The 26,928-nt window shown below is 34.9% G+C and overlaps 1 protein-coding gene and 1 pseudogene across 1 annotated transcript; one reads left to right on the forward strand and one right to left on the reverse strand.

Moving 5' to 3' along the window:
* The first annotated feature begins 10,903 nt into the window (after positions 1–10,903).
* Positions 10,904–12,138, forward strand: LOC132170704 (ethylene-responsive transcription factor 4). The gene has a single exon (XM_059581785.1). It carries the CDS (start codon positions 11,122–11,124, stop codon positions 11,830–11,832), a length of 711 nt encoding a protein of 236 aa, XP_059437768.1. The 5' UTR covers positions 10,904–11,121; the 3' UTR covers positions 11,833–12,138.
* Positions 12,139–21,032: 8,894 nt separating this feature from the next.
* On the reverse strand, positions 21,033–25,178 carry LOC132169814 (uncharacterized; annotated as a pseudogene).
* Between the last annotated feature and the right edge of the window lie 1,750 nt (positions 25,179–26,928).

Below are 26,928 nucleotides of genomic sequence, written 5' to 3' on the forward strand. Positions count from 1 at the left end.
TGGAGGTGGAATTTGATCGTAAGCTCTTTGAGCTATTTAACCTTCAAATTTTATTAATAAATAAAGAGTTTCGGATATGTTTGTAATTGGAGTAAACTGTAAAAGCTCTACGTTACAATTTCAACAAATTAATATTTTGCAATAGAGATATGTTATAGTGCAATAAAATAATCATTGTTGGCCCATAAAAGTCCTAGGCGGTAAAAGGTCATAGGCTTATCAATGGGTAGGGTCACAACAATTATAGATGGGGCCTGTGATCTTTTGCCACCTAACAATTTATGGGCCAAAAATGATCATTTTATTACATTATAGCATTTCTCTTTGCAATTTCATATGCAATTGTAGATATTAACTAGGGTAAAATCCATTTACCCTAATTGAAAACTCAATAGGGGTAATTTCGTTATTTTGCTCGTATTAGGGGGTACATTATCATTGTTTTGATAGTTTGGGGGGTAAATTGTCGTAATCAATTACAACAATTTACCCTCCAAATTATCAAAACAATGACAATGTACCCTCAATTTTTTTTTTTTTTTTATAAAAAAATGATGATGATGAAATTACCTTTATAAAAATAAAAATACTAAATTTTAATTTTAATTTTTTTTTTTCAAAATTTTTAGGGTATTTTTGTCTTATTAAAAATTCTATAGGGGTAATTTCGTCATTTTGCTAGTATTGGGGGATACATTGTCATTGTTTTGATAGTTTGGATAGTAAATTGTCGTAATTAATAGTTTGAGGGTAGATTATCATTGGGATGGTAGTTTAAGGAAGTTAAGTAAACTTTACGGTCTTTACCTTATTAACTATTTAAAAACTTTTTTTTTTTTTTTTTTTTCTAATTAACAACAAAAAATTATGGATAGCAAACAAGCATAATGTTTTGTGTTTTTTTTTTTTTTTTTAAGGTTTAAAACGTGCTCCGTCATTTACAGCGTTGTCAATATGTTGCACGCTCTATGTTTACATACTTTTTGTTGATTTTTTGGGAAAATGAGATTTTGTGATTAAGTGCATGCATGGGCATACGATTTATCAAATAACAACAAACGGTATGATGCATCATCCCAAAAAATGATTCATCAATTGATGTGTTGCCCTTTTTTAAAAGTGACAAGTTGATAATGAACTTGCATTATTTGTTCCCTCGATTGAGACTTGCACATAAATTCAATAGTGATCCACACATCTCAAGACGTTGCACATTTAACTACTTGTGATATAATTGATTACGTGAGAGATGCAATGATTGTGCCGAGCATCATTTTTTTTTAGTAAAAAGGTAAGCCGAAGAAACTAATTGTAGCTATTTTACCTGAGCGTGACTATAGTAGTATTTATTTACTATGAGCCGCATAAGAGGGACTTAAACAGTGGGAACTGAAGGCGCTCCCTCAAGTCCGACTGAGCCATAGCTTGACCCAACCACACCATAAAATCAATGAAAATCTAAGACAGATTATACTAATCAAGCATATATTGATGCTATGTATTCCAGCAAAGGCTTCATGTTTGGATTGTGTAGTGAGAGTTTGAGCAACAGAGGATCAATTGTCTACTGAAAGGGCCCATTACACGAGCCATGGGATGGGCCACGCATGCAGGCCCATTGAACAGAACCTGAATAAGCAGCCCTTCTCATTTTCTATGTTCCTGGTTTTGAGTAATCCCTTCCCACTAAAACATAATGTTGGGCCTTTGCACAGACACACACACAGAGATGGAGAAAAGAAAAGGCCATGTTGGGCCACCTGGTCTAAATATAAAATACTGGTATTGGAGTGAAATGGAGTGGGCGCTACACAATTCTCTACAATTGTACGCCCAAATTGCATGAGAGGAAGATTCTGTGAGAACCATTTGTTTTAAGCCTGAACAGGTGAACTTCCCAACTTATTCTATGTGAAATTGCTTACATGCAATGTAGTACAGTCCAATTGTAAGGAATTATGATCCCATTATAAGATGTAAGACACATAAAATCATTGGAAAATAATATTTAGGGTTAATAACTTGTTTGGTACCTCGGTTTTAATGATTTTATTTTTTTCCTAAGTTTTAAAATATGACAAATATGATACCTCACATATGGGAAAAGACGAAATCACTATCTCTGTTAGTTTTCGTCAGTACCAATTAATGGAAGTCCACGTCATCTACATTTATATCGTGACGCGTGTCCTAAATTTTTTTTTTAAAACAAAAAACAAAAATTAAACCTAAAAAAAAAAGAAAAGAAAAAAAAAAAAGGGGTTATATGGGGGTGGCCTATTTTGGCCTTGCCACCATCAAGGCTGGTCTGTGGTGGCATAGAATTTTTTTTTTTTTTTTTTTTTAATTTTTAGGACGTGTCGTGATATAAACGTAGATGATGTGGACTTCCGTTAATTGGAACTGATAGAAAGTAACGGATGTAGTGATTTCGTCTTTTCCCATATGTGAGGCACTAGATTTGTCTGGTTTTAAAACCTAGGAGTGAAAAAATAAAAAGGTCAAAATCGAGGTACCAAAAAAGTTATTAATCCTAATATTTAAGGCAATACTCCATTTTCAAAAAAAAAAAAAAAAAAAAAACTTTTTCTACTAAAGCTATTAAGGGTTTGTTTGGGTGTGCGTTTGACGACATCAAATGCATGTGCATTTAACACTCCAAAAGCTCGTTTGAAAAAAAAAAAAAATACACGTTTGGTAAAAAAAAAAAAAATCAAAGTGCTTTTGAATGTCAAAAAGCCTAAGAATATGTTTGAGATTGTGTTTAAGAAATAGTGTTTTTAAGTCAAAAAAATGTTTTTTTGGCAAAAGCTTCATTTTTAAGTTTTTACCAAATGTTTTTTGGCAATTTTTTTAGGCATTTTGGACCATTAAAAGTGATTTCAATTTTTTTATCAAAAGGATATATATATAAACGGACTTTTTGAGTCTTAAATACACTTTTAAGTTCCTCAAACGTACACCCAAACATGCTCTAAAAATTGTCAAAACACACTTTGGGAAAAAGCTAAAAATAAAGCTTTTGTTAAAAAAAACTTTTTAATTTAAAAACTCTATTTTTCAAACACAATTCCATCTAAATATTTTCCCTTTGTGAGAACAAGTGTACTTCACAATATTTTTAGTATATTATCTCAAAAGCTTGCGGTAACCCTTTTAGAGATTGATTTCATAACTCCACATCTATATATTATCTCTATGTATCCAACTAATTACGGTATAATATTTATTATTTCATGTTATTCTTATAAAAGAAACATCAAACCAACCATCTCTAAATTTAGACACGCATAAATTAATATTATCAATTCCATTTGAAATGAAAATGATCCTTGTCCCAATACAACACATAATTATTGTATCTTAATAAATATTTATTAGGGACAATAGCTGATTTCCACCAAACTAATTTCTTTTTGCCACCAAAGGATCCTAAGTGGGGATAGTGTCATTGTTTGGAAGCAGCCTCAACTCAAATTTGGATCCTAAATTTCAAAAATTCATACAGTTATAAATGTTTTGGTCATTTAGAGTTTGTACTAAGTATGGATTTCATGGAAAAAAGAAAAACACGGTAAAACTTCGAGTTTTTTCACATTAACCGAACCCTAAATTTGCATATGAATTTGTACTTTAAAAAAAAAAAATTTGAATTTGCTTCCAAATTTTTACCCATTAAATTTATACAATAATAAGAGTATATATATCACAATAAATATTAGCTAAAAATTTTGAAGATTGCAGTGTAATTAAGCCAACACTATCCCACTAATTACCGTACTAGGCATCTAATGAGATCATATTTATGATAGTCATTTATTCCTATAAATAAATATTTGTTGAATTCTATCTCTTTTGAAACTCAATTATCATTGATAAGAATGAAAAGATCAAAAAATCACAAGGTAGGGAGAGAAATCTCCTTACTCACAATACCATAGATGCTTGGTGGGAATTCTCCCATCCAAGTTTTATCTATAACATGGTTGGTAGTCTCTTTTGCTAGCTCGTGAGCAATACAATTGGCGTCCCGCATTGCATGAGTAAAACTACAAGGCTGAAAATTACAAAGACCTGTTGGGTCCTTTCCACAAAATGTCCCTAGCAACTATTATTTTCCAAAGTCGAATTAATTGTGTTCACTATTTGCAACGCATCTCCTTCAAAAATAACATTTGTAAAGTCCATCTCCTGACTGAAAACCATTGCATAGAGTGTTGCTTGTGCTTCGACCATAACTGGATCCATAAAGCTACGCTGAGTGATGCTTCGGGCTGCCACCACCCTCCCTTCACTATCACGAGCTATGTTCGCCGAAGGGAAGCTCCAGAGTATATGTTCAACAATCTCATCATCTTTTTCACATATAGGGCATAACTTATCTTGAACTACCCCCCTGCGAAATAAATTTGTTTTTGTAGGGAGGCGGTTTTTGGCCTTTAAAATTTGTGCAACCAAAGAATTGGGATTTTGGAAGAGCCGCCAAATTTGTTTTCTAATAAAGCTTTGTTAAAAATCACCAAATCTCTAAAACCCATACCACCTTATGATTTAGCAACCTCCATTCTTTTTCAACTCATCCAATGAATCTTCAAATTTTTCTCTTTTTGTCCTCACCAGAATTTTTGCATCAGCACATTTATCTCATTGCATAAGGATATTGGTTGTTGAAAGACACTCATATATACAATAAGTAGGGATTGCTTGTGCCAGTACCTTTAACAAGATCTCTTTTCTTGCTTGCAACAAAAAATTCACCTTCTAGTTGTACAGGCAATTCCACACTCTATCTTGTATATTTTCAAACGCATGCGACCGCAATTTACCCACCAAAGCAAGCAATCCCAAACATTTATGATACCTTCTTGTACGTAGCTTGGAGGCCTGAAAGCTGAGTGATCGATCTCCTGTCGTCATTTTGGGCTCGTGTTATGGCTGAAAAATATAGAGGTTTTCTCCTTATTAAATATATGTCCTGAGGCAGCCTCGTACTTTTCTAGTATCCTTGTCAACCGACGCCATTCCACCAAGTTGGCCTTACAAAATATTGAGCTGTTGAATTCTATCTCTCAAATATAATTGTAAGCAAGAAGGTGAAAATGACTAAATGAGTTTGGAGAGAAAAAAACCAAGTAAAAATAAACAGTAGAGATTGGCCGCAATAAAAGAATAATTAGAAAGAATATTAGAGTACGTACGTAAGATTAGAATTAAAGAGAAATGAAACTGGGTGAAGGAGAAAATACTCGAGGAAATTAAAATAAATATGTAAGAAATTAGGAAGCTTGGTGTTGAAAGTATCAAGGGCGTGGGCGTGTGGGGCGAAGTTTCCAAGTTCCACCTTTTAATGCTGACCGAAAAGGATCCAAAGTCTCAATCTCAATCTCAATCTCAATCTTAATCTCATCCTTTTAAGTCCAAGTAAACCAAAAAGAATGCAAATTAGTGATGGTCAACACGCTGGTTCCAGAATTAGGCAACATGCAAAATGAGCCATTTTGACTCCATATATGCAGCCCCTCTGCACTTTCACACCCCCTACAGCTACACATGCATTTACTCGGTCTTTTTCTTTGTTTTGGAAACTGCTTGCTATCAGGTTGACTCTAATAACACGTTTCAACTACTTGGAAACGTGCATGTACACAACTGTTCCCCGGTCATCATACGGCTCGACCGGGGATGGGGTCATACAAAATAAAGAAAATTGTTATTGGAATCTGTTGGTTCTTTAGAGTGTTAATGACATTCCAATGGTTAAGTTAGTATTTTGTTTTACAGAGTTTGAGAGTTTTTAGAGACAAATAGAGAGAGATAAAACCATTAAATAGGAGAGAGTGTCCAAGTGAGGGGCCTGTTGTTAGCTAGAGCAAATTTTTCGACGCTTGGACCGGCGATGGAGCTTATGCAAAATGGAGAAAATAGTTATTGGAATATGTTAGTCCTTAAGGGGGGATCAAGAAGTCTTACAAAGAGAAGAATTAAGAGAGTTCTTAGAGAGAGAGAGAGACGTAATGTCTTGGTCTCTCTATTTTTGAAGAGAGTGTTCCTAAAATAAGGGGTTCGTTGAATATGCTCTCTTGATGCTTGTCATGTGACGAGTTCAGAGCTATCTGATTACTCTCATGTAATGAGCCGCTTGAGTAAATCTTTTATATTAAATGACATTCAAGTGTGAGCCCTAATACCAATCAACAATATTGTTGATCAATTCCATAATGAATATGGTTTTACCCACTCTAACTTTCAAATAGTTATATTTTTATATCTTTGTTTTTAGTTATTTTTTTTTTAAAATAAAAACATTAACAATTAAAAAAAAATCACAAAATATTCAAAATTACTTTCAAGAACACAGGATTAAAAAAAAAAAAAAAAACCCTAAAAAGTATTACCAATCAAACCATGTGACCAAAGTAAAAAAAACCCCAAGCACATTTTTTCTACAAGGCTTCTAGAGCAGAAAGTGATGGAATGGCAAATGACAGTATGACACTTATCCGCTGCTACGGTGGCTTGTCGCAGACTCAGCTCGTCAACACGTAAGGCGACACGTGTAATTCAACGTGTTTCACGATAGCCTACTATTGTACATCATCCTCTCTCAAACGCCCTCCTTATCTACAGAGACACCATTCAGCATTTGACACGTACCCTCGTGCAAATACACAGCCCCTGGATGCCAGTTGTCACAATCCTATGAACCGTATGGGCGCGAGAAGCAGATCCAAATCCAAAAAGTCAATCAAATTTTAAAATCAACCCGATATTTGGTGGGTCCTTTTATACCAAACCAGATTTTCTCTCAACATGAAATCTAGAAATGAATGGCGGTGGTTGTTTTAGGAAAGAAGAAGAAGAAATTTTATATGTTGTGTGCTTTTTTATGTTTTATTTTATAAAATTTTGGGACATGTTGGTAGACAAGGGTAATGTGATAACGATGCTGGATCTTTAAATCTATAATAATATAAGATATCTTACAAAATTGTCCTGTCGGTTTTTTTTTTTTTTTTTTTAATTGAAAACAGTATAGCATAACTTTCATTCATAAATCATTTTAAGCACTAGCGCTCAACAAAAATAATATAAAAATACATTGAAAGACATCCTCAAGAGTAACGTGTTTTTCGCCAAAAGAAAGTGTTTCATTTGCAAGACGATGAGCCACTCTATTTGCATTTCGAATGACATGATTTATCCTCAAATGTTGTAAACAGCTACTCTTATGGCATCCTCAATCAAATAGTTATCAGTTTTTTTTTTTTGGTATTTTCGAAACGCTTGCATCACCTGAAGAGCATCACCTTGATTGAGATTTTTTTTAATTAGAGGCATGGTGTGGTGCATGTGTTATGGATTTGGCTTACATGTTGTTATTAACATAACAGCATGTATGTTGTAGTTTAATCAACGGTCAATATTGAATTTCTCAAAATCTCTCTTCATTTTCCCTCTTCTATTAAAATCTTCTAAAAGTAAGTCAACTTTAAGATTCAATCTTAACCGTTGATTAAACTATAACATAAATGCTGTTATTAAAATAACAGCATGTAAGCTGAATCTCATGTGATATAAGGTTGAGCGGTTGTCATATAATAATGATTGTATTATTTGTACAAAAAAAAAAAAAAACTCTGAAATCATAGTCATTGGATCGTGAAGATTTGTAAAATAAAATAAATAAATTTAAACTCTTAAAAAATAATAGAAATTTCCTCCAAACTGGTTTGGAGGAAATTTCTTTCAACCTACTATAATAAGTAACAAGTGTCATCTCTTACATATTTTTTTTAATAATTTATCAGTCATTTATTGTCATGTCATTAACTGACCCAATATTAAATTTTTAAAAATTTAAAAATAAACCAATTTTTTTTTTAAAAAAATTCTGTCGTGGACGGATTTTTTACGTCACCTAAGTAAGCCAAATACGTTTGTAGAGTAAGAAAAAAGAAGTGGGAACATGAAGGCGTGCCGGCTAATTAATGCCTCTACATACTCGTAGCTGTAAAAATCAAGGAGAAAGACTTATTAACATCAACTGAAATGGACAAATATTTATTTTTAGATTTTAGATTTTTATTTTATAAATTCAATAATGTATATATTACCACCTTATTTAAAATTTTAAATAGCACAAAAAAATATTAATGATAAAATAAAAAAGAGAGAATCCTCTTGGAAATGGTAGGTTCGAATTTGCAAATTCGTAGATAGGCACACTAGCACACTATTTTTTTTTTGGAAAAATAACGTTTTATTTATTCCAATAATCAAAGAGATAAAGCAAATTGCTCTTCTCAGATAATTTACGAGATATAATCAGGAATCTCTCCCAGCCATTTTTTTGTCTAAACCCACTTGGACAGCCAATTTTGCAAAAGAATGACACACTATTTGTTGTACTTGAGCACGTCATAACATTAAAACATCTCAATATTTCTTTTAATTCGAAATATTTTATTAGCAAAAACTTTCTTCTTCTTTTTTTTTTTTTTTTTTTTTGAGATTTTCTGATGGGTTGGTAGAAGATGGATTTTTTTTTTAAAAAAAAAAAGTTATATTAATTAATTGCTTTAAAAAAGGAAAAAAAAAATGGATAATGGTATTAATTAAGGGTGCTGATCATGTAGCTATTGGACCATTTTATCAACCATTAAGCATAGCTATATTAATTTTCGAAGAAATAAATGCATAATATATTTAATTGATTATCAAGGTGTAACCACTAATCAAAATATAGTTGATTAGAGGGAGCCAACTCTCAATCTTTCTTCATTTCATCTCTCATATTAAAAGCTTTTCAAAATAAGTAAACTTTGAGATTCAATCTTAGCCGTTGTTTACACGATAGCATGTAAGCCAAATCCTCAATGCAAACTGCACACATTAAAGACACTAACATTCCCTAGCCCTATTTATTTAGTGCCCACCCTCTCTGGTCAAATCAAATTAAGTTTCTCTAATTTTCAAGCCCGAAAATAAAAGGTAGGTGCTATTTTTCTATTCAATCATTTGTCAAATTTATTATTAGATTTGTATCGAATGATTAATTTTTTTTTTAAAAAAAAATTAGGTTGTTATGAGCAAATATTTTGTTTAAGTTAGAAAAAAATTTATTAAAAAAAAAATGTATTTTTCATGTGTTACTAAAAAAAATATATGTAATTGTGACGTGTTAAGAAATATATAAAAATGTCATAGAATGAACTAGAGTAACTTTCTCGAACTAAGTTACAAAAAAAAAAAAAAAAAAAAAAAACAAACAAACGTAATTATTCATTTTATCAACCAAGACGTTCCATGGGTGTTTTAGGTGTTACGGGTTTTTTATGTTGTTCTCTTCATTGTACGTCGATGTTGTCTTTTAAAAAAGATGGAAAAAAACGTATCTCACCAATTCCTTATTAGAAAATAATATCAATGTAGGAAAAGGAGAAGAAAAAAAAAAGTAGTATTTTTGTTTACATTTTAAGTTGTTTTGAACTTTTGGCAATGACATATATATATATATATATATATATATATTGTTTTTGTTTTTGTTTTTGGTGAACGTGGTAAAGCCAACCAGCATAACATAAAATCATTAAATCTACAACTCATGCTTACGTAATACATATTAATTTCGCATGCCAAATATACAAAGATTTAAGAATGTCATCATCTTGGGTGATAGCTATCTCAATAGTATTTCAATTTATCCTCTCTATTTTAGTTAAAGAGAACATAAAATAATATATATATATATATATAAAAGGTTAAATATAATAAAATAAAACTTAGATCAACAATATTCTGATGGGATTTGTTTAGGGTTTAGGCACTATAAAAAAAAATAATAGCCACATCAATAAATTGGCAAAGTTCTTTTGGTTGGTCAAGGTGGATTTAGTACTAAAATTAATTAACCATATATCCACGGTGTAACGCTTGCCATGAGTTTCATTCCATTAAAATACATTTCCAAAAAAACCAACCAACCATAATTGATAAAGTGACTCAACATACCCTTATCGGGTAACAAGGGTAATTGCGTAACTCCGGCCGAATCGCGTGTAGGCCACGAAGAAGGAGAAGCGTGGGAGAATGAGCTGTCGGGTAAAATAGATACTCCCGTCAGAAAACCCAGTTCCAGCTGACGTTTGGGTACGTGGTTGCGTGAGTTCGCACCGCTTGCCTTTAAGACGCGTAAGGAACAAAAGACGCGTGTCGAGACGTGATTGAGTGGCGGGGGTAGGGGAACACCTGTTGGTCCAAGTGAGCGGTTCAAAGGGGTGTGGGGGGCCGATAAAGAGTGGGCAATAGCCTGGAAATTAAAGCAAAGCCACCCCCATGGCAGCCATCAATCAAATCATAAAGTCCAAAAATACCGATCCAAAACACGCGGCGAGATACCAGACTATGCCGACAACTTCTTCAACCTGCTATCCCCAGTTGCCACTCCTAAATTTCCTCACGCTCCCCACACCGCTCACCTGGAATTTAGTACATAATTAAACATCTGAATTTACGAAATATTCTACAAATTAAAAAATATATATATATATAATAAAATATGTGGGCATAGGTAGATTTATGTGATTAAATAACTTTCGAAATACCCAAGAATTAGTCAAAAAGAAGATGGAACTCGTAGCACGCGGTAATAAATTGAATTAAATGCCGGGGTTAATTAAAATGAGGAGAATGATGATAATATGATATAGGAAGCGAGTATAGTTACGCGCGGAAAGGGAGCGTGGAGGGTGGCAGCTGCACCGCACGCAAAGTACTATAGCGTATGCAGCCGTTAGATAAAGAAGGGGTGATGATGAAACGACCACTCACAGCGACAAAACCCACATGCCACGTAATTCGGAGACAACAATACTAAAATGCACCACCCACGCTCTCATTCCCAGCCGCCCTCCTCCCAAATTCTCAGTCAAATCCCTCGTTGACTGCGCCCCTTTCTCTCTCTCATCAATTTATCGCCGAATCCTCTCAACCCCTTCTATAAAACCAACCATCCTCGCACTTCTCAATTGCGAGACCGGCCTTTGCCATCTCTTTCTCTAGTTTCCCAAACTCAACCCACGTAGTTAAAGCGAAGGAGGCTAAAAAGAAAAAAAGGAATATATGGCGCCGAGGGAAAAAACGGCCGCCGTTAAGGGTAACGGAAACGGTAACGGAAAGGAGGTGCATTTTAGGGGAGTGAGGAAGAGGCCGTGGGGGAGATACGCGGCGGAGATCAGAGACCCCGGCAAGAAGAGCCGCGTTTGGCTCGGAACCTTCGACACGGCCGAGGAAGCGGCTCGGGCCTACGATGCCGCAGCCATAGAGTTCCGCGGCTCCAAGGCCAAGACCAACTTTCCTACGCCCCCCGAAACCGCGAACAAGAAGAATAATAATAGTGATAATAACAATCAGAGCCCGAGCCAGAGCAGCACGGTGGAATCGTCCAGCCGCGAGCCGGCTCTGATGATGGATTCCTCGCCGTTGGATCTGAACCTCACGGACTGCGGCGCGGGATTCGGCTCCTCCACTGTGAAGTTCCCCTTCCAGCAGCACAACCGGCAGGTCCCGACGGTCGGAGTGTTCGCCGGTGGTATGCCGGTGACGAACCAGATGATCTATTTCGACGCGATCGCTCGCGCCGGGCTGGTGGCGAGTCAGCCCTATCAACGGCCGAAACTCGATCATTTCCACTCGGCGGGGTTCGTCCGTGTGGCCCAGAGCGACTCGGACTCCTCGTCCGTCATCGATTTGAACCATCAGGATGTCAGGACCCGGAGAGCCCTCAATCTCAATATCGATCTCAACCACCCTCCGCCGCCGGAAATCGCCTAAGCTTTTCCCGGAAATCTACGGATTTTAATCTCGTTTCCTCGGTTTTTAATTTCGTTTTCGTTTTCTCTAAGTTAGGAAGAAAAAAAAAAAAGAAAACGAAAGTACCAAAAGCTCGATGTGAATACGTAGCTCATGATCTCCTTTTTTTTTGCAACAGTGTAACGAAACGTTGAGTTTCCTGCTGTTGTTCTAAGGCTCTATTTATTTTCCCTTTTCCCCGGTTGTAATCTCTGATTTCACGGCATTATTTTTCTTCACTGAATTAACATCGATAATTTCCCAAATAAAAGCATATGAAATTCTACAGTTTCCGTGTCTGATCCATTATCCGCCGATTAAATCGCCGGCGAACGCCGCCGGGAATTCTGAGAAAGGGAGACAAATGGGACGTGGGGGATCGGATCCATGATAGTACGGACAGCACACGAGTTTTGGTTGTGCATTGATCAGAGAGAGTAAAAAAATGGTAGATGCCCAGAATCGGTGCCGCGTGGCATTGTTTCCATTTTGACTTTGACTAAAAAAAATGCATCTGAGTATTGTGGGCGCGCGAGGACATGTGTCAATCATCGGTCGGCTAGTGCTACTATTATGGGTTTTATTCGGAGGTGCATAATCTGTACTTGATGGACTCTTGTCAATATTCCAAACTTTTTTTAGCGGATAACAAAAATGATATTCTCGTAGTAGGCCGGTCGCTTATCTTCTAATTATTAATTTATTAATATGTTAATAAATAAATAATCATACGTGCTTGCGACACAAGTGTCTCCGCGATTCATTCATATATTCTCGAGCATTGTGAGGAATGAGGATACCACTTTACTTTTTCTTTTTCTTTTTTTAATTTTGGTTGGATGTAAATTGGTCATACGTTGTCGTATGTGTTTGGTTGTTTTTGCATATAATTGGAAACAACTTTTCCTTTTTCTTTTAATAAATACAAAGGTGCAGGCCCGACGGATAAGGGGGAACATATATATATATATTTGGAAACAACTTGATCTCTCTCCAACCCCCAAAAAAAAAAATTAATTAATTAATTAATTAATTCAAAATTAGTGAATTAAAGGTTAAATTTTTTGATCTGTTTAACTAAGTGATTTGGATTCGGGTTAACTCATAATTGACAAAATGATTAAACAAAAATTTAGCTTGTTAATTTAATTAATTAGTGAGTTGGTGACTAACTTTTGTTAATTATATACACTTTATATCATTTCACCCAATATATAAGCTATCATGTTATTTTACTAAAAATAAATAAAATTGTAGTGTAAAAGTTTAAATATGTTAATCATTTTCCTACCAAACATATAGAGTAGACGTAAACGGAAATTAAAGATGAGAAGAACATAAATAGAATTAGATATAAAGTATATTATGGATTTGAATCATGAAACTTTAAGATGAGGATATTACGTTCATCAGGAGTAATTTTACAAGTCCCTCTTGAGTTCCTTCAGAAATAATGTGACAAGTAAATTTACAATTTAATTAAAATTCAATAATGATCGATCACAAGCTCAATAGTGAATTTAATAGCCACATCATTCTTGAAAAGACATAAGAGAGACTTGTAGCATTACTCGTTTGTCAGAGAGTCGCTCTCCTCCTATTCAATATTCTCTAAATAAAGATACAATTATTATTATTATTATTATTATTATTGTTGTTGTTATTTGAGATTCCCTGTTTTAAACTGTGTTGGCCTTTGGCGTGGAAGTTGATAAATGAGATGATGACATGGGTTGATAGTGAAAGAAGATAAATCTTGGAGGCCAAGTTTTGTCGGTAATTACAAAATTGAAAGCAAAAGGTTCTTTGCAAAAGGAAGGAAAGACGTCTTCTTGCAAGCGTCTAATCCACCAGAATAAACCAATTACTGCAAATTACTGTGACAACCACCAGTAATTTATACAGGAATTCTTTTGGAACCATGGGTCTTATTGGCGGATTTTACCCAGTTTGTCTCTATGATTAAGAATATCTTTCTTTCTTTTTTTAAAAATAAAAAATAAAAAAATAAAAATTGAAGTGTTGCATTCGTATGAGCCAACCAAGCACTCCCGTGGGTGTTAATGGTCTACATATTTTATAGTCTAATATTTTAAAAGGTGTTCCTTGATTTGCCAAGATTGTCATGCTTGACTAAGACATTCTTTAGATGGTTTTGGATTATACCATATCTTTGAGAAAATTTTTTGTAGACTTCACGTGTCCGAACAAGATAATTGACGGTTTAAAACCTGTTTAGACGTATGAGTTTTATAAGAACTTTCATATCTAGCAATTCGAACAATAAAATCATTCAGAATTTGTGAATATTAGAAAATTTATCTTATTTTCCATAACTGGTGAAATGCGAAAAATAAAAAAATAATAATAATAATTAAAAAAAAAACCAATAAACAAGCATTCACAAAATACAGAAATTTATATAGTTTACTACTAAGGTCTACCTCCATAAAATTTCAACGATATTTCACTATTTTTCGAGAGAAACATTACACAAGGTGTCAATAACACATCCTTAATTACCAAACCCTAATCAGAAACCTTCGCTCCGTGGATTAAGGGTCTGTTTGGGATTGTGTTTGAGAGGCAACACTCAAAAAGTCTGTTTGAAAAAAAAAAATACTCGTTTGGTAAAAAAATTAAAAGAGCTTCCAAGGATTCAAAAAGCTTAAAAATTACCAAAAAAATACTTTTGACAAAAATTTAAAAATGATGTTTTTGTCCAAAAGCTTTTTTTAACTTAAAAGCTCTATTTCTCAAACACAATCCCAAACAAATTATAAGCCTCAAATATTTAAATTATAAAGCTTCTAACGTTGAACCAGGTCGAATATAAAACCAAACTCCATGTATCCTAACACTGAAATTGGTTAATAAAACTTATTAGATTCTATCTTTTACTTTTTAAGTGAAGGACAATAATTTTGAATATTTTATGTTTTAAGTTGTTTTAATTTTGGTTAAAAAGCAAAAACTATCTTAAAAGGCATTGTGATACGAGTCATGTGTAGTGCAACAATTGGTCACCTCACCTTTTTAACAAACAAACAGTAACGAAGCACATTGTCTTGTACAAAGGGAACTTTTTTGAACGGAAGGGAATGGAAGGTATAATCAATCGTGCCTTTATAAAAGCACCCTTTTTTGACCCAAAAATAAAACAGTCGTACGAGGGGAATTCAACAAAAACCTTAATACTATATATATATATATTAATGTCGATTGCCTCGAAGCTGCATGTAATACCCATGCCACCATTAGTGCTCCTAATTTTTTACCTAAAATTTTGACCCAAAAGGTAAACGAAAAATGTTGGAAAGCCAAAAACATAAAAAATAATAATATAAGTATGCTGAAGTTTATGAAGTAAAGCAATGATGATAATTTATTATAAAAGAAAAAGAGTTAATAACTTTTTTTGGTACCTAGATTTTAATGCTTTTATTTTTTTTTTCCTAAGTTTTTTTAAAAATAAATCTAGTACCTTAGATTTTGAAAAAGATCGAATCACCATATCTGTTAATTTTCGTCCATCACTTTGGCCTTGAGGGTGGTTTTGCCACCCCCAGAGGGCCGCAAGGGTGGCCGAATCACCTCTAAAGTCAAACTGGGAGTGGCAGTTAATTGGGATGGACAGAAACTAACAAAAGTGGTGATTCAGTCTTTTTTTTAAATATGAAGTACTAAATTTATCTTTTTAAAAACGTAAAAAATATATATATATATATATATATATTAAAAATCAAGTACCAAAAAAAAATTATTAACCCTAAAAAAAAAAAAAAAACTATACATGATGTGGAAGGGGCGGCCGTCCGAAAAGGAATCCCCATGATTCACAAAAAATTAAAATAATAATAATACAGGACGAGGGTAAAAAGCGCGTGGGAAAGCAATAAAGCGGTATTGGTAGTTATGAGAGCGTGTAGTAATTCTGTGTTGACTATTTAAACCCTCGAGATTCGAGTACGAAGTGGTGGGGGTGCACGTGTCATTTTCCTTTGCAAATAAAAAACAATTGTTTAAATGAGGCGAAAAAGATGGGGGAGGGCCGGAGGGGGACAGAGGAGGGGTCCACGTGGACGCGGGTGTTGGATGTGGAACTGGGGAAGCGCGGCTGCCGCTCTTGAGTGGGGCCCGGTCTTCGGTCGTCGATGTCTACGCCACGGCACAAAAAAAGGCTGATATCACTTTCTATATTTAACACCCCAAAAAAAAAAAATAATAATAATAATAATAATAATAATAATTGCTTCCTAATTATAGTAGCTAATAATAATAATAATGAATGGGGTTTGTTGTTGTCTCTTTTTTTAGTACAAGACTTGAACTGTTGAGGCGTAACCACGAAGCACCTTGTGCATGATGAGCATTACCGGGGAAGGAGGGTGTCACAAGATAATGAGAAGAGCATTATAAGGCAATTTTAGGCATAATGGACATCACTTTGAATTCAATTTTATACATCTTACTGGGGGCCCATAGTTTTTCCGTATCGATCTTCAATAGCTATCATGTTAAGTATACTTATTGACCGGAGATGAGAACTAAGACCTTATAAATTTTTGAGAAATTTCTATAAGAGTTGTACCCACTCTTGACCTTGTTCACTCGCATTCTATTAAGATACGAGATATCCCTTCATCTAATTTTTCTCGTTGACTTAAGTGTAAGAGGTGGTTTTGCCAAGTTTCATCCATTAGACATCTAGAGTGGGGCTACTATGTTAATGAATATGTTCTCTTTGAACGTAGTGGGGGAGCCTCTCCTCCCCCGCCGCATCTTGCTTGCCATTGAATATGGGAGACATTGTGGCAATTTGCCCCAACATCAAGACCCCAAGTTGCTCGTTAACACCACTAGGTTGGACCAAGGCCAGATGACAAGGAAATTAAATACCCCAAATAAAGTAACCCACAACATAATACAAAATGACATCATCTCTCCCTTCGCATAAGCCATGGGAGATCTATTTTTTTAAATTATTGTTAATAATTTTTGAATATTTTAATCAAAATTTAATTATGTTTTTTTTTAATATTTTTAATTACATTTTTTAATCTTGCCTCAAGTTGAAAGAACATACATAAATTTAGGTAGTTTGCTCACCAATATTGATCATACACTTTATTTATTTATTTATTTTATATTATGTTCAATAGTGACATTGTCCTTTCGGTCCTAAATTGGATGATAATTATTTGGCTGTCTCATAATTTAATCTATTTCTTATATTTTCTTATCTTTTTTTTTTTTTAAAAAAAACTAACTTTATTATTAAAATAATGATTAAGTGATTAAATTTATCTCTTCTTATAAGCTTATACTTTTAGGATAACTGGTAATTTAATATAGTATCAGAACCAAAGATTCTAAAATAACAAGTAATTTAACATATATATATATATATATATACCACCTTTAATCGTATTACTTCAAATCATTCAATCTAATTTAAGATTTAACCCAAATAAAAATCAAATTATATCATAACACTTTTAATTTTTTTTTTTTTTTTTAAAAAAAATAAACAAACAAACAAACAAATTTACACAACTTGTGGGTATACAAATTTAGCACGTGGGCCTCACCTACCCTTTAAACGCTTTACCTAATACATGTAAATGATATTTTGTAAGGTAATTAAAAGAGGGTGCCCCTAGATTTGTTTTAGTCAATACCACAATGATTAATCCAAAATCCGGATTTCAATCCACCCAAAAAAAAAAAGAAAAAAAACAAAAACGTTTCATTGCTTTAGTCAATTATTCCATTGTAATTAGTGTTTAATTAATTAAATTAATTAATTAAGGAAGACAAATTTTGATCCGTGACATTTTTGTAACCATCAAAGCAAAATTCCCTTTCGGTGATTGGTCCACACTCTAAAAGGTACGGTATGGCATGCAATATGCATGCACTATGTATTTTATATATATATTTATATATATAGATGGGCCTGAGCATGCGTGACGTGTCGGATGCGGACAGACAGTTACGCCGGCGGGTCGGCGTGTTTGCGTAAGAGATACACATTGCTGGTGGTGGGACCCAATCACCCAATCCAACCACAAGAGAGATGACAAAGAGAGAGAGTGTTAGGTTGCCTGGTTATCCGCCACGTTTCGCTCCCATGAGAAGGCACCAAACAACAGAAAAAAGCAACCGCCAATTTTAAAAAAAGAGCAAGAAAAGTTAGGTTGTGGGCGGCTCGAGCTGCTCCTGCTCTGCTACCCACTGTCGTGGCGTTTTCCTTTAATTTAAGTGGACTTTTTTGTTGGCTTTGAGGTGACACTTATACGTACAAACGGCGTTACCAATACGTAAAGTTACAGACGGCGTCGTATCAATCGGCGGAATCATCCATCAAGATAAGCCGGCGCAGGAGAGAGAAGGATTAATTAAATAATTTATTTATTAAAGAACATGTTAAATGTTGAGAATAATAATAATATAAAGAATTTTCCTGATTCCGAGATAATAATTAACGGCTGACGATTGATGGGCTTTTCGGTGCTAAGAACAAATTTAATAAAAAAAGATGGGTGGGTTTTTGGATTATTATTATTATTTGACAGCTGTCAGAGTGGAATGTGAAGGGAGGAGAGAAGGAAAGTCACAATCGAGTGCGACAAGTATAATTATTATATTTATATGGGGCGAGGGGGCGGTAATCTAATTAATGAGATTAATTATTGTGTTTCTTTATCTGTTAATTATTGAGATTAGTTATGTTTCAACATTTTATTCACGTTGATGGCTTTCAAACGATAAGGTTTTTTTTTTTTTTAGGCCGTCAGACACGCTTGAGGCTTTGTGGTCTGACAGTGTTGCACGTGATTACACAATAATTGCACGTGCGACTCCACTTTGCTTCTTGGATGTTTCACGTCGGGTCGGGCACTTTTTTTTTTTTTTCCTGTAATAATTACCTCTACATCGAGAAGCTAAAAAGTAAAAAGTACTTTTTATTTTTTTATTTTACTTTTTATTTTGACAACGATGTGATTGAAATATTAGTGATGAATCACATTCGAGGAACACTTTGTGAAAACAGTTAAATAATTATCAAAAAGAGCTCGGAAAGAAGTTAAAATTAATTGTAAAACTTGTGTATATTGTGATATTATGAATAATTATCACGTAATTTAAAATTTTTAAATAGTATATTATTAGTTAGGGTAAAGTTCTTTTAGCCTCTTCAAATTATTACTCTAATGACATTCTCTCCCCAAACTATCAATTACGATAATCTCCCATTTAAACTACAAAAATAATAATAATATACCTCCTAATAGTAGTTAAATGACGAAATTATCCCTACAACATTTTCAATTAGATAAAAATACTCCTAAAAATTTGAAAAATATTAAATATATTTAAAATAAAAAAATTAACTATATTTAAAAAAAAAAAAAAAAAAAACAGGGGTTGTTCGAAAGAATCACCCCCATGAAGTTGGTGGTAGGGGGTAGCAAAGCCGCACCCAGGTTCATCGGGTGGCTTGTGGGTGGCCAAGCCACCCATAAAGGGTGCTCGGCCACCCCTAACCTCATTACTGGAGAGGCTGAGCCACCCCCAAGCTAATTTTGGGAGTGACCGGCTACCCCTAGAAAACTTTTCACCACCCCCAAAAACATCTGGGGTGGCTTGGCTTGGCTGCCCTAATAATGAGGCTATGGGGTGGATCTGCCGCCCTTGGAACCCATGAGGTGGTTCGAAGTTTTCTTTTTCATTTTTTTTAATATATTTAATTCTTTTTTAATTTTATAAATTTTATAAATAGTTAAATAAGTTTTAATATTTATTTATTTATTTTAGTAAGGTTAATTTCGTCAAATTATGAGTCTTAGGAGTGCATTGTCATTATTTTGGTAGTTTGAGGGCGGGAAAGATTGTCGTAATTGGTAGTTTGGAGGAAGATTATCATTGGAGTGGTAGTTTGAGGGAGTTAAGAGGGCTTTACCCATTTAGTTATAAAATAAGTTCCTTAATCCAAGCATATGTATGTTCTCAAAGTCATTTATGATAATGATGTTTCCAATCTGAATTACTATCAATTTGTTAGTTGAATGACTAATAATTTAAAAAATAAATATGAAACCGTTCTTATAAAGCTCGTTTATTCAAAACAAGTGGGTGAATTGCCTGAAATTTATTTCTAGAAATAGGCCTAGTAAACGCTTTATCACACTTAATATTCGAATTGTTGAAATCCATGTCCATGAAAGTTCCTTCATATTTAGGTAAGCTAAAAAGTAGATTCGCACAATTGCAACTAATACATGTTTTTGAAAAACTTTTTAGAATTATCTTAAGGAAACCAGTTACATCATCATAAACCAATTGTGGTGGAGTAATATTATTTAGTAAAACGTTATACGACTGTTAAATAATATAGCAGTAACAATAAGTTATTGGACCAATACTTGTAAAAGAAAAAAAAAAAAAAAACATTTTAATTATAAGTGGAGTTGCTTGTACACGTCATTGAAAGATTCATGGAAGTGAACTCAAGATTGGAAGGGACTTAAGTGAAAATCTAGGGTTGAATTGGTGAAAGGAAAATGGGAGAAGAAAGAAAGGGATGGTCAAAGACTCAATTTTGCCCACCAAATAGGTATACAAGTGGGCCCAACTCACCACCTTAACATCAATCATACCAAATACAGCGTTGAATTCAAAGTCTAATTCCATCATTGGATTCCTTTCTTTTCAATTACAAAGTAAGCTTCCTTTTATACCATTTTTCTTCTTCTTTCACTCTTTTGTTTTCTCATTTTTAAATAAAAATATTAAAAAAATAAAAAATAACCCCCCAAAACAAGACTCGAGACAACTTTTACTTTATATCACCTTTTTAAATAAAAAGTTAATTTTGAAAGAATTTGTATAGATTTTTTTAAAAAGAATTTGTCCAAATTTGAAATTATTATTATTAAGATAAATATTGATTGACATATGGTTGGTATCTTACCAAGTTTCCTTGGGTTTAGTCCCCAGTCACCCCACCAATCCTATAATAATCGAGTGCCTACTAACAATACTAACATATAGCTTTGGAGTAATTCAGAATATTCTCATTGTATTTCTACAAAAATAATGAGATTTTTTAAAAAAAATTAAAAATTAAAAATTTTAAAAACATAAATCTCTATCGGTGATTAGGAAAAAGAATCAACTTTCTAGATGTCATGTTCTTACTGATAGAGCAAATTTGACTCATCAAGTAACTCTTTACTCCACAGCCATGGCTGCCTTACAGTTTGAAATTGAAGGGGTAAGGGAAGGGTAAATAACAGTAAGTTGTTCTTGCTGGGGAGCTTCCAACCCAAATGCTCATAATGAACTGTCAATTGTATTGGACTCATTCTCAGATCCTTTGTAATTCATCAGCATATGGAGCGAGTACCAAGACATAACTAATGAGAAGATCATTTTTCTCAGCTGAGAGCCTTTTTGACACAGGAGAGAACACTGTTGAGAACTTCTGGTATAGAATGCTTGGAGTTTTGTGGCCCTTGAAAGAGGAAACACCATCCATGGAATGCTGATCTTTGTACTTTACAAGATGAGTAATGTATGACAATATGCAAGAATGTGTTCTATTCTCTTCCTCATCCTTAATCTCCTACAATTTATGGATTCTGTTGCAGACAAAGGTTGGGTAAAGTGTGGGAATACTGCTGCTCCCACTTGCAAAAGCTCAAAAATATCTTCAAAGAAGCCCCACTCTCCCTTGAGGATGATCTTGTCCAATGGATAAGCCTCCTGGGGAGAACATGCAGAAGCATCATATGGTGGAATATTGCAGGCGGAATTGGCATAAGTACTTTCAAGGGCCTCCTTGATTCTCCCATCCAGCTCCTGTTGAGTTTTGGGATTATCTTCTTGGTTCAAAGAGTGCTTCTTTTCGCCTGCCATATGATAATAAAGTTAAGGTCAACTGCTAAGTGCAAATGCTTCCAACAAAACTCAACTCTACTCAGCGCCACAAGGTGTTCTATCCAATTCTCAACTACTTTGGTTACACTGCTCAAAATTTCTACATAGCTCTAGGGCAAGGTCTTCCAATAACAAACGGAAGAACACGTTAAAATGATATATAAGTTCAATACGAGAAGAGGTCTTATCAGTGGAGCATTCCAAGTACCTGTAGCCGTAATATTGCTATACACGCATACCCACAAAATTCCCATATGCTAATGAATTCAATGAAAAATCAAAGAAGAGAAAATTCACCCCATGACACTAGCACCCATGGAAGGCCATTCAACTAATAACATTCCCTTAATGCCAACAGATACAATCCAAAAAGACAATAAAGTAGAGAATTGATCTAGTTCTACGAGGATCCATAGAGGCCCTAATCTCTCTCTCTCTCTATCTAAGAGGAGGTAATTCTACCTACTATATTTTTTTTTCCCTTAAATATCTATCTATTTATTTTGTACTTCTTGTAGGAGATGAGGGCAAGTAAAACAGCAAATGCTACGTCTTCACAATAGAGATAAACATTTGTAATATACATTACAAATAAAGAAATAAAAGAGATGGCTTGACAAATGTAGAAGCACCAAATGATATCCAAGTATTCCTTTATTTATTCATAATCTTTTCTTACATTCGCTAGTTCCAATCTAGTAGTAAGGTGAACTTGTATCTATGCACATCAAAATTGAGAATTATATATGGTTAAGATTATCCAAACAGCAGGACCAAATATTGCAACATTACTACGAAAATTATGGGTATATTTGTTAATGTGTTTTTGGGTTTTTTTTAAAAAAAAAAATTTGAAAAGGTGTTTTAATGTGACATAGATGTGAAAACATGTTTTTTTGTGTTTTGAAGAGTGTTTTATGTTTTGAGATTGTTGTTAATATATTTGTTTAGATAAGAGAAAACAAAAAAAATTAACAAACATGGCCTACATTTTTTTCATCCAAATTAAATTGGTCTCCATGTAATTTATGTTATTCCAATGAGCTCTAACTCAACATCCACACTTCCTGCCCGCATGATATAGAGTCGAAAATGAGGTTGTGGATTGAAGACCCACTACATGCATAATATATAACTTACCAATAAGAAAAAAAAAGGGTTTTAAAATAAGTCAGAATACATAGAAATACATCTCACATTCAAGGCAAATAAAACTAATATTATTCAAAAATGCAAACCTATCACAGGCCATTGCTTCCATTAATCAAAAAATTCTAGTGTCTCGACTAGTACAATGATTGTCAAACGTTGAATCCCTCCTCAAAAAGTCATACAAGCCCCATACTGTGTGGGACTTATGGGTATGTTTGTTAATTTATTTTTGGTTAAGCATTCTGATGTAAAATAATGGCGAAAACTGTTTTTTGAGAAGTTTTCCGAAGGTTAAGAATATGTTTTCCATAGAGCATACCTTATTTTGGAAAACCCAAATAGTTGTAAGGCCCTACTTGGTAAAACACTAAAATTAAAAGAGAAAAAAAAAAGGTAGAGATGGTCGTGCAGTAACCCGGATGGCATTGGGGTGGCCGCACAGCCACCCCGACAACTGCATGGGTGTGGCCACCCCTCCTCCACTTAGAGTAGCAACAAGGCCACTGTCTCTACCCTATTTAAATTTAAAATTTTTTAAATAATAACTTAGCTCTTGCCCTATAAAAGTTAAACACTTGTTTTGTCAAAATATTCCTACAAGAAGAGAAGAAGACGGATTTACAAAAAGTGTTGTGTTTTGAGTGGTGTTCTTGTGTTTTGAGTTGTTTGTTAATGTATTTGACTTGAAAAAAAAAAAAAAAAAAAAAAACTTTAACACACATGGCCTACTATGTTTCTTTCTCTTAAAAAAAGATGATAATAATTGCTAACTAACTTTTGCATCCGATGGTATTTCAACTTGCAACCTTATCCATCACTCCATACTTATGGAGGGTCGAAGTGACATTACACCCTAAGGCTACTGGCTATGAGACTTACATTTCTCATTAATCAAACTAAGTATATCATAAGAACTTTGACATGCCCAAGAAAAACCAATATAACTGTTAGACTACTATTTGAAAAACACTAATTGTTATTCACCAACCGACGACCACCTTCCTTGTATGATCGCTTATCTACTAATAAAAAGAACCTGCAAGTATAATAGAAAGCTAGGGAGGGCCAGGGGCTAGGCTTACCTCCTCTATTGACTTCTTTGTTCCATATCAACTAGTAATCTCTTTCATTTTGTCTGCGTTTTTTGTGCAGAAAGTTCTTCCTTCACCAAGCTTTCAAGTTCCTCGTTAGCAACATCTAACCCTCTGACTTTAGGTTCTAGTCCAAATACCTGAACAATCAAAACTTAAGAGTTCCATTCCATTGTGAATAACAAATAATTAAACAGTAAAGAAAATAATAGTAAATTCTCACCCACAATCAAATTGATAATGTATAAATTTTCTCAGCACCAACAAACAAGAAAATTTCAACATTTCATTGGCAATCAAATTGTCAATACCTAAACTCTCCAAATTTATCAATAACCATATTCCCCACACATCTGCATCAACCAATCAATAAATAAATAAAATTTTCCACATTTTCTCAGTGACCAAACACTAAAAGAATCAAAACTTCCATACATTTTCAGCAACCAAACAGCAAACTCACCCTGTCACATGCAATAGGCACAATCTTCAAGCTATGCTCTCATTGTCAAACACCCTGAGTGCGTACTTATATACAGCTGGCCAGTCGTGGCCTCACCAGAGTAGTTGGTCCCAACGAAATCCACCCTAGACTGAGATGTGCTCACCACCATCTGGACCCTCTTGAGCCACTTCTGGCTCTGAAAAACCCTAACCCTAGGCAACCTAGTCTCATCACTTTCCTCGGAATTGTTCCCACCGTAATTTTGAGGGAGTTGCAACTGGAGGTAAAACAGCCAACAAAAGGCAGGGCTTTTTGTGGGTTCCTGTGAAGGACTTGCACTTTGGCTTTGCCTTGGACTGGTGGCGGTGGTGGTCGGGCTCGATGCTTTTTCTTCTTTTTCTTTATTGGGGTCTCCTGGTTTTGGGTTAGTTGTGATTTGGCTTCTTCTGGTTCTGAGTTAATTGGAAGAGAATGACCCAAACTTTCAGCAAGAACAAGAAGGCCACCAGTTTTTTCAACAGCAACTTTGATTTCTGCAAACCCATAGATTTACAATGCCAAGAGTCAAAACATGATTAAATGCAATACACAATGCATAAAAGTTCTGATTATCAAATGAAAATGTGATGACTCTGATTTTTTAATTGGTTGTACCTATAAGCACTTAAAAGTTTGACATAGAGGCCAAAAGACATGTATCTGGCTTTTACAAGATACTAAGAATAAAATATGCCCAATGTATCTAGAATTAGCAAATCTGTAAATCCACAAAAACATTAAGACCAAAAGTGCCACTAAAGGTTCCCGCGACACCTCTATTCTACAACTCTAGTCTCTAGCCACACAAACCAAGACATGGGAAGAAGTTCAAGATACATCAAAGTTAATTGCTTAACCAAAATAGTCATCACCTCTGTTGGGTCATGGGTTAACTCATTTAAATTTTCAACAGTCTTTAGGCCCAATCTGATAAAGCCCAAGACTCGGACCCAAAACTCATAAGTCCGAGACTCCTGTCCGAGACCTTGTGAGCCGAGCCTCTCGAATCCGAGACTATCAAATCCGAGACCCCTATGCCGAGACCGTAAAGTCCGAGACTAACTCAGGACATAGAGGTCTCGGTGAAGGGAATGGCTCCGATATCCTAAAAGATACTGCTGTTAATAAATAAGTGATCTTGTTATTTATTAAGGTATCGTATCTATTTATAATCCGAATCCTCTATATATATCAGTAAAGATACGCCAGATGAGATCTGAGATCACATGGGCAACCGAATTCCACTCGGATGCGCTAAACCTAGCACAGCCTGAAAGTTATGACTCTGATCCCCTGATCTCGAGACACTAAAGTCGCGGAACAACTAACAAACATGATCTCTCATTCAAATGTTTGTTCAGCTGATATCAAGGGATAAGATTCCTGAATATACGGGAAATCAAATCCTCTCCCTGCCTATAAATACAAGTCTTGTTATCAAAGCAAAGGTAATCACAACTCTCGTTATAAAAACTTCGTAGTTGTTGACAATATCCCCTTTCTTTCTCTTTCCTGACTTAGGCATCGGAGTGTTCCCACCGGCTCACCCCCAGTCACTTCGATCCTTCTTTCTTCTTTGTTGTGCAGTCAAATAGTTCGTGAGTTCGTGTGTTGGTCAACTCAAGCTCGGCAGGCGTGCCACGTCATCATTTGGAAAACTGTGCATCAACAGTTTGGCGCCGTCTGTGGGAAAAGTTGATTTTCATCAGTTCTCTACTAATCCAAAATGGTGACTACCCGTTCCACTACTGCAGCCTCCAACGCACCACCACCATCCGATCTAGCCGAATTCATGAAGCAGATGTCTAAATCCATGAAGGCTCTGAAAAAGCAGAATGAAGACCTGGCTATAAGGCTCACAGCCGCTGAGGGCCGTAATAGCCAGAGGGACCAAGAGCGAGCAAGAAGGCGTGAGAGGGAAAGACGAAGGGAAATTCACGATGGGAAGCAAACTGCAGGTTCACATCGCGATGAGGAAGCAAGTTCAGTCCAAGCTAGCCATCATACTACTGTCCAGAATGAGGAGCATCGTGAGCAGCAGAACCCAAAGAGGTCTCAGCATACTAGGCCTCGAAGGGTGCAATTTCAAGGGCGAAATGAGACCCAGATGAATGCTGACATGGAAGATTTAAAGAAGAAGTACGAAGAGCTAACTCGCAAGTTGGCTGCAAAGGATGAAAAAACCCTTGCTGCGGGGTTTATGGATAACACCGACCTGCCTTTCACTGATCGAGTGTTAAGTTTCCCTTTGCCTGAAAACTTCAAGATGTCTCGCGTCAAGGAGTTTAACGGTAGTGGCGACCCTTCTGAACATATGGAAAGCGTCCGTTGCCACTTTTCCCTTCATAGGTTTCCAGATGAAATAGCATGCAAAATCTTTCCTCTCACTTTGAAAGGAGTTGCTCA

This window comes from Corylus avellana, chromosome ca2 (genome assembly GCF_901000735.1).
Source record: "Corylus avellana chromosome ca2, CavTom2PMs-1.0".
NCBI classification, from domain to species: Eukaryota; Viridiplantae; Streptophyta; class Magnoliopsida; order Fagales; family Betulaceae; genus Corylus; species Corylus avellana.

Excerpts from the sequence above, each read along its gene's own strand:
- LOC132170704 (XM_059581785.1), top strand. The coding sequence starts at position 11,122 with ATGGCGCCGAGGGAAAAAACGGCCGCCGTTAAGGGTAACGGAAACGGT.